A 9,293-nucleotide genomic window follows, 5' to 3' on the forward strand; every position below is an offset into this window, starting at 1 on the left:
CAAGAGATTTTTTTTAAATTAAAAAAAAAAAAAAAAAGAAAGAAAAAAGAAAAAAGGATTATGGTGGCTGCTTTAGATTCATCTGATTCTTAATGAAGTGCCTTGTGTAGTGAAATTAGCTAGTCACATTCTTTGGAACAGTGTGGGAGTTTCTTCTGGATACTGCCTGCTTACAACTGCAGTTTAGTTTCTCTTTCCTTGTGGCTTATACTGGATTTCTGTCTTTCAGAGGACTACACCCTAATTCACTCTTACCTGAGCAGTTAGGAAATGGCTTCCAAAGTCCCAGCTTAAACAGATAACTCTTAGCAAATCATACAAATAACCAGTCTAGTAGGGTTCACATTTTACAGCTATTAAAGCAGGTTAGATGACTGGGAATCTCTAGACAGAAATAAAGATCAGAGCTAAGATAAAAATCATATAGTATCACCATCTAACTAGATATAGAGATCTGAAGGATTGCCCAGTTCATGGGAGAAAACTACAATATGCTTCTGTGAACTTTCCCTATTCTTTATCAGTAATATTCCTCAGATTCAGTGCGGAACAATTTATCACTTAAATTGTTTCCATTTGTAAGCATCTTTATAACCATTTAAACCCCTTTAATTTCGTATTATTATTGACTCAGAGAGAAGTCAATGATCAAAATTAATATGCAACTTAATAAGGTAAGAACTATTTTTGCTATGAAGCCATGCAGGTGTCTGCTATAGAACAGCAGCTTGCCTGCTTAATAGGTGTCTCATATTTGAACTCATGCAACTCAGCTGAAAAAGAAGAATCTTTGAGCTCATCAAGTTTCTAGAAAAGTCTTCTCCTCACCACTGGAACTGCAGCATAATCAGACTGGCAGGTACAGGAGGGTCCTGGAACAGAGCAGCAAGGGCCTGCAAGGTCTTGAGGTACTCCAGCAGCTTTGTAGAGAAGCAGTTGCTGTGGCAGTTTTCCTTCTAACCTTGGTCCTGTTTGATATTATGGGGTTCTCTGATCTGTTCACTTCAAACCTCTTGGGACCTTAACTCTGTGGTGGTTTTAAATAACTCAGAAGAGACTGGTTGTAAAAAGAACACCCATCTCATTACTTCTCCCTCTGATAGCAACAAAATACTAATACATAAATCAAATGTTGCTTTTTCTATATGATAACATTACACATTGTCCCCAGTCGTGCTGGATTTCCTGGCTCACTTTGTGTGGTGTAATATCTTGTTGTTCCATACAGTTTGTTCACCACAGGCCAGAACAGTCTGTTTTGGTCAATTTGAGTAAATTCCTTTGGGCCGACTTGCATTTTATAAAAGGCCAGAGGATTAGAGTCCCCAGTTTTTGGATTACAGTCTCCAGTTGCCAACATGTTCCATATTATTGTCCTTTGAGGAGAATACAGAGGAGCACTCAGCTGTCCAGCTACAAGAAGGATGTTATCATTCCCAGAGTATTTCCTGCATAACCTGGGCAAGGCACCGTTTCCATGCTTCAGTTTCCTCATCTGCAAAACAGAGATGTTTGGAGTGGAAAGTTTGACAATACATTTCTTCTGAGGCTCTCCAAAAGACTTTGGTCGTTTTCTTTAACGGCATTCCACAGCACGCTATCATGGTATGGAATAGTCTGCCCCAGTTGTAGAAATAAGAACCTGAGTCTGGGGAGGCTAAAAGTAGACCTGTTGGACTATTATCTGACTTAGGTAATGTGATGGTAACGTGTTCGTGCTCATGCTCACCGACCTGAATGCAAGAGTGTGCCAAAAGGTAAGGGCTCAAGTTACACAACCAAGTGACAGTTGTGGCAGCTGTTACACTCTTTCTCCAGCATTGCATTGCACCGACCTTGGGGGCTGTCTGGCAGTTGATCCCCAAACCATAAATTGAAGTTCTGCTGCCAAATAATCTGTAATGTGCAGTAATATCCACTGAGTGTTTACTGAATAATTCAGAAAAATTGCCCAGTTGTTGATTTTTTTTTAATAGAAGTTAAAAGCCCTGGTTTATTTATAGAACTGAAAGCAGTGTATATAAACAAAGTTTTAATTTCTATCCCCAGTGATTTTTGTTCAAACAAACCTACACTGTGGCTGAGCATGGTGTATCATGAATATTAATGTTATGTGAATTCTCCGAGAACAACAGATTAAAAGATTATGAATATGGTTTCTATGGTTAAAAAAGTGGTATACAAAGGTTCAGTGGATGAGTCAGGGACATAAGGAACTGCACTAGCTGGTTATGATCTGTCTTTACATGGAGCCTGGAAAAGCACAAAAGACTGACTCTTTCGATTGAGCAATGCTACTCACATCTCCTCTGCTCTCTAGCACTGGGTTGGCATGTCCACCCAGTATCTTTATTTGCAGACACAACCTAGAGATATCAGGCTTCAGGAAGTTGAGAGACGTGCTGAATTAATTTTTAATATCTAGGAAAATACGATCTAAAAGGCAAAGTGCCCACATGTGAGACTTGCAGTTAGAGGGGAGCAGAAGTGCCCACCCTGTTGCCCAAATTATTCAGCACAGAAGTTATGAACTTCCCTCTCTTTGAAATAGAATTAATTCCTATGAATATTTTAATTTATGCATCTGGATTTTGGTGTTGCACGGAGTGATAAAACCCACAAGACATCAATATTCAGTGAAACCTGTTCTGTCTTCCATTACTTGTAGGCCTGCTATAAAAAACCCCAACAGGCTGACTAAACCCTTAGACTCTACTCAATCTTTACATTACCTGCCACAGAGACCAGAACACTAAATGTGGTAAAATATCCATCTGGATGGTTATTTTAACAGTCTTACAGAACCAGATAGTTTTTAAATTATTATTATTTTTTAATCCAGCCAGGATATAATATGAAGGAGAGAAATGCATAAAATATACTTTTGTGGTGCTGGTTTTTCTGAGATTTTTTGATACACAGAAAAGAAAGGTCTACTGTGCAAACATGGTCCTGCAGTCCATGGGAGGTCTGCTGAATCAAAAAGCCTATGTCTAGTACTGAGAGCTTATGGGTTTGATACAAATCTAAAGTAAAGTTTTCTCTAGTTGTCATAGGTTATCTTGTCTGGAGTATAAGAAACATCAGGCAATAGGTTTTGTGATTTGTTCTTAAATAAGACCAATTTGGAGCACTTATTCTTAGTTCATCAGTAGGTATGCAACCTCCTGTAGCTAGTAGTACCTAGGTGACTATTCATCCTATATATAAATATAATCCTCATATACCTCCCCATGGATATGAGCATTGCCCTGTTGGACATGCGTGTAAATTACACTTACCAGACAAAATGAATGAGAGAAGCATTCTGTGGAGGTAAAACTTCAATGTAAATTGGCTTAATCTGAGCAAGAAAGCAATTTTTTTCCTTCCTTGCTGTTTAAATCTGTAGCTGCTCTAAGGTGTAGTGTGATTCTCTGTTCACTCCTGCTGTGAGTAAATGTTCTCTCTTCCTCTGTTTGACAAGTGTGAAAAATCAGGTAAATTTCTGGAGTTGTTTGTTATTGCTGCTGCTGCTGTTATCATTACTTTTACAGCATATTACTGGTCATATCACATGTTGGATGCTGTGCACGCACAGAACAAAAAGACAGTATCTATCCAAACTGTTTACAAGCTCTCTGGCTCCAATCTATCCAAGTCTGTCTGGCTTCAAACATTAGCAGAAAGAAAAGGGCAGAGAGGAGGATAGTTAGCTCTATAAATCAAAATGCTTTCCCATGCTTGATCCTGGGGCAGAGCAACTGCTTGCTGCCAAATACTCAAAGCTGAACCTGGCAAGTCCAGACTGGTTCCAAGTGCAACAATTTATTTGCTCAGGACAAACAGGCATGATTGCTATGGAAGGAAAAAAATGTTGCTTTTTTTAATTACAGGCTCTGTGAGATGAGTGTATGCTCTTGAAAATATGACTGCAAAACTTTAGGGATTTTTATATGAACCAGGGAACGGATAATGGGTATTTGGTACTTTGGTGCCTAGATATCCTTTAGATACTTCTCCCAATCTTTGTGTTCTATCCTCTTCCCTCATTATTATTTGTCTTCTGTGACTGTCCTCCTGAGACTAAATCCCACTTTTTCAGAGGAGAAAGAAATTAGCATCTAATTTGTGTTCCAAAGAACCAAAGAAGAATAGAACTATGTTCAGGATAAGACACAAAGAATTATGGAAACAGATGAGAAATGTGGCTTATTTCACGATGGATATTTAAGAAGCTATAGCCAGTTTTCTAATTAAATAAGCTCATGACTGTTTAGAATAATCTGGAGTTAGTGTATCATCTTCTCACTCAACAGTTTTCTTAAGGGTTTACTGTTATTTTAAGCTCATTCAGGGAAACACAAATTAAAAAGTTCTTATTTAGAAATGTTCTCATAAACATATTTGAGTAGAGACTATTTTATTTTTTGCCTTGTTGCTTTCTCTAAAGGATGCAGCTCTGACAGGAACATTATACGAGGCATCTGTAGACTCTAGTAGACCACCTTGAGGTTACCATGACCAGTTTTTCCTCTATTCTCTGTAGATTTGCCTGTTACAACAAACTTTGTTTCACTGTGGCTCATCCTGGATCCTTTCCTCACCAGGTTTCCATGTTTCTGTGAGGTCTTTTTTCCATGTGACACTTTCAACATCGATAATTCCAGCAGGGTCAGCGGAGATGGAAGTTAGTAGCCTAAAACTGTGAAGTAAATTTTTCCTCTGCACCTTTGCATTGGTGCCTCACCTTTGATAGTGCCCAGATTTTCAAATGGTGCAATAGAGATGTGAGTATATAGAAGAGAGGTATTAAAGAAGAATTGAAAGAATGATGTTGAAGTTATTGTCTTCAGTGGCTGCATGACAGGATTGTCAGTAATACTTGTTGAGGCAGATGAAGAACAAAAAGAAAACTATCAAGGTTAATTTTGCCTGTGTTTAGTTTGATTTAGCAGCAGAACAACCATCACAGATAACTAGAGTTGAATCAATGAGCAAACAAAAAATCAGAGTGAAACAAGAAGGTGTTTGAGTAGATGAGACCAGCCAGAATACTGCTGAGATGATAAAGGACTAGGGGATAACTCCATGAGAGAGAAGATGAGGAGAATATAAAAAGATTGAAGGATGGAACAAGCACTGCCCAGAAACATGGGAAATGGGGCAAAGCAAGAGTCAGATACAGGTGAGGTGGCAGCAGCACCATGTACATACCCCAGGGAATGGAAAAGAGAAGCTGCTAACAGATGACTTCAGGGAGACCAACAGCAGGCAAGTACTTGCTCAGGAGCCAGCAGAGGATCAGTCTATCTTCTTCAAACTTTGAAGGCAATAAAAAGTGGGGCTGTTGGAAGGTTTTAAAACCATGCAGAAGGGCTGGAAGAGCCCCAGACATCTGCAATGTCAGTTTTCTTACCTGTGTAGACAGGGGATGTGAGGTCAAGAGTTTTTATGTTGAACTGATCGTTTTGCTTTTATGAGCGTACTTTAAGATTTCATTGGAAATGCCTTTGTCTGAGATTTCTGCCATGCCGTCAGGAATGTTCCTAATTCTTTTCCCAGGTCACCTGCACCGTGGAGACCAGAGACGAGATCCACACAGCCCAGCTGAGAAACGCGCTCCTGGAACGCTACCCCACAGCTGCCTGGACGGAGCGGTGATGGGCACAGCACAAGGGAAAGGGCTGAGCTCCTATGACAAGTATTTTACAGAGCCCTAGTCTTGAGTCATTCAGAACAAATATTATCTTCCAGAGCTTGAACAGTTAGAAGGTAGTTTCAGGATATTTATTTCCTGCTCAAAAAGTAGTGAATGTCCCTGGGAATAAAGTCAAACTCAAAACTTTAGCTTAGCTAAGGGTAACTTCTAGTTTCTGCTGGTGTTGAAAATCAATAATACGTTATCTGCTGGCTGTCTGGATTTTGGCTGTTATGTAGGATCTAATGGTGTTTGATAAATAAACAGGGAGAAGGCGTTTTTCTTTACATCTGAATATAGACCTCTCAAAGGTCTTTTGATTTTAATCCCCCTAGTTAGAGAAATGCACCTCTCCTGCTGGACTTTGCCATGCTACTAGTATAGTAATTTTCCATTTCCAAACCAGAAGCAGTTCTCCATTTGCTGAATCTGCTTCAAGAGATATATACATGTGTGTGGGGGGGGGGTTTGAAAACACTTCTGGTCTTTGCTATCATGTGAGGAAAAATTATGCTAATAAAATGCTTTTTAAACAAAAACAAAAAAAAATTGGAACATAAAAGCCAATATTGCATTCACTTTTTTTTTTTTTTCCCCCAAGGGAAAATGTTCCTCTTTATTTTATAAAGTTCCAAAAACTGTTGCAGCAATAACAAAACCAAACATAATCTGAATGTAATTAGATCATATATGCAGAACACAAATGTAATTCTTCCTTATGCTTTTGGGGACTCAGTATAAAAAGTAGGATATAAAATGGCTTGTGTTTCTTTATAAACAGGGGTCTCCACCTATGTGAATTTTGTAATTAGCATTCCACTGATCATCTTAGTCTGCCTAAAACAGACTCTATCCATCTCATTTGATAGATTAAGCACACTGTTAAGAGTGAAATATATTTAAACACCACATGTTAATAGCCAAAGGCAGTGCCAGGAGAAGAGGAAGGCTAAATCTTAGGCACATGGCTAATGCAATTAACAGAGAACACATTGACCTAAATACCATTTTCATCACTACAGGCAGAGACCAACTAATAAGGTAACAGGGTGGGATGGCAAAAAACGTAAGAGAAATTCAGGCCCACTTCTGAATGTGTGTACAACAGTTGTCTTTCCACCTGGGCAAAGTTCAGTTTATGGCCTGCTGCAACAGAGCCAATATATATCATTCTACTTAGTTAATTTAACCAGGATTGACCCAAATTTTGAGTATAGGTATTTTAATAAGAGACCTCTAGCATGTAAACTTGATAATTAGGTATACAAAATAAATACGATGTATAGTGCCCTAGCAGAGCCCAGCTGAAAATCCACCAAGGTCAGAGTGACCGTCTCCATGGGCTGTGTGGGATGAAATCATTTCAGTTCCCACATGCAGAGCTGGGTGGGCTGTTGCTAGGTGTCCATGAAACCAGCTTTAACTATAGATTTTTTTGGGGAGAAAGATGCTGCAAGCCCATAGTGACACTCCGTTGTTGTCGTATTATGATTTATAATTTGAGCTTCCATCTTCAGTCCTCCTCTGCAGTTAGGAACAGGCTTGTTCATGCGTTTCCTTTCCTGGTTCTGCAGTGGAAACCTTGATCTCTGAAGCACAATCAAGAAGTCACGTGTGGAAGAGGAGAGATGCCCTAGGGTAGGCAAAAGTTTTCTCTGCCCTCTCTTAATTCTAACTCATCTGTAGGCAAGGAAGGGCATCATCCAGAAAGCAAGAGCAACCCAAACAGAGGGTTGCTATGGACTAAAAAGGATGAACTACATATCCAATCTTGTGCAGATCTCATATGTATTGTATCTACTACTTACGGATATCCAGCTACATCTATAAATTAACCTGTGCCTGCAAGGTGTAATGAAGAGGGAAGCATTCTGGCTGTCTCTGCAGTACTTTTTTCTGGGACATAGTCTGTTTGGTCCCTCTTAGTTGTGGCTCGTGAAGGAGCGGGAGTGGGGAAGAGAATCTCACAAATGGTGGACAAATAATAGAAGTTTGCTGGTTTGGTCTGTTATTGGAAGGATTATGTTGGCTTGCACATGGAACTAAAAATTATTGATGCCCCAGTGGTTAGTTTCTTTCCCTTTTTGCCATCCAGAATGATGGGTGGAGGGCTTGGTCTCCAGAACACATCCTGTAAATCCTGTCAGACGCAGCTTCTTTCTTCACAGCCAGATTTTAAGAAATCTGTACAGAAATACATGATGACAGAATACATATTGTGTATGTGCTACTTCTATTGAAACAAGCAATGAACCACATCATCAAAGAGCAGATTTGGGGATGTAAAACCACTATAAATAAGGATCTAATTATCATCTCATCTCTTTTGGCATAACTCTCAGGAAATTTGGAGGATGTCTCGGATATCTACAGGAGAAGAAAATGGGACTTTATAACCAATGTTCTCAGTAGTGGCCAACAGCTTCTGCTGTCTGAGTCCTTGGTTAATTGTCCTGCATTGTCCTAGACTTTATTTTCTTAGAAGCTCAGAGCATTAACAACTTCTTTTCTAATCAGTGGGAACTACATTTAACAAGTCTTCACAAAAGTGGGGCAACAGAGGTAATAGATAGAGCAAGCAGAAATCAGTGCACTCAAAATCACTGTATGAATTTAAACGTTTTGAGGGAAAAAAAGGAAAGTGATGCCTAGAAGTTACTTAAAATGTTGGTCATGATATATGCAGTTTGGTTTTATTTTTATTGCATTAAGTATAAACAGAAATTGTAAATCGCTCTTCAGTGGTAAACACTTCATATGTAAATATGACGATACCAGAGTTGATTTCCATTCTATATTGCTTTTATGCGAGTCCATTGGCTTTAAAGTTAAAATTAGTTACTTCCAAGGGAAACAAAAATAAAAATTAAACATTTTAATGAATGCATGCAATTGGAAAAAATATTGAAATATCTGTGCTGCTGTTTTGCATTATGAAATATAACAGGACTATGGCATTTCAAAGATCTAATAATGTGTGTTTAAATATTTCATTTAAAGAAGTATTTTTATATAGTGCTCTTATATACGTTAAAAAAAAAACAACACTGTTTTAATGATTATGTAAAAATTTCACAAGTTGTTAAATCAGCAAAATGTAAATCTAAACATTGCACTTGTCTGAAAAATAATTAAAATTCTGCTATGCCACCTCGGCAATGAAAGATTTGTCATTCTCTCAAATGGTACTGATCATAGTTTTGCATTAAAAATTCAGCGTTTTTTTTTTTTTTTTCCCCTTTTTCTGTCATTGACATTAACACAAAATCCACATCGTTTGTGCACGCCGAGCTCTGGGCTGCTGGGGAGGTGAGCACAGCTGGGCAGGACTGCAGCTCTTGCCCTGTGGAGTGGGATGGGAGACTGCCAGAGTGTTCAGCAGCATGGCTGGACAAGCATCTCTCCTTACTGGCTTGGAAAGAGATTCTGTTTTGGGTACTGGGCCAGTTGCAAATGCCGCCTTGCTTGTGCCTGGCTGTGATCCTGGGCATTGTGTAAAGTTTAGTTGCAGAGGTATCCTGGGATGGGCTTGCGTGCGTCCATGGTATCTGGTGAATTGGATCTGAGAGATATTCATCACAAATATTGTGAACTTTGGTAAACCAGTCCTTCA

The 9,293-nt window shown here is 39.0% G+C and overlaps 1 protein-coding gene across 2 annotated transcripts in view; it reads left to right on the forward strand.

The window, feature by feature from the left end:
- The window catches only part of LOC104365169 (putative threonine dehydratase), a 32,732-nt gene extending 24,461 nt beyond the window's left edge, over positions 1–8,271 (forward strand). For both annotated transcript variants that reach the window (XM_032982030.2, XM_009971912.3), the window contains exon 11: positions 5,545–8,271. In XM_032982030.2, coding sequence (XP_032837921.2) covers positions 5,545–5,643 — 99 coding nt within the window. In that variant the 3' untranslated portion in view covers positions 5,644–8,271. The remainder of the gene's footprint in view (positions 1–5,544) is intronic.
- The last annotated feature ends 1,022 nt before the right edge of the window (positions 8,272–9,293 follow it).

This window comes from Tyto alba, unplaced genomic scaffold (assembly GCF_018691265.1).
Source record: "Tyto alba isolate M040663 unplaced genomic scaffold, T.alba_DEE_v4.0 Super-Scaffold_1, whole genome shotgun sequence".
Lineage (NCBI taxonomy): Eukaryota > Metazoa > Chordata > Aves > Strigiformes > Tytonidae > Tyto > Tyto alba.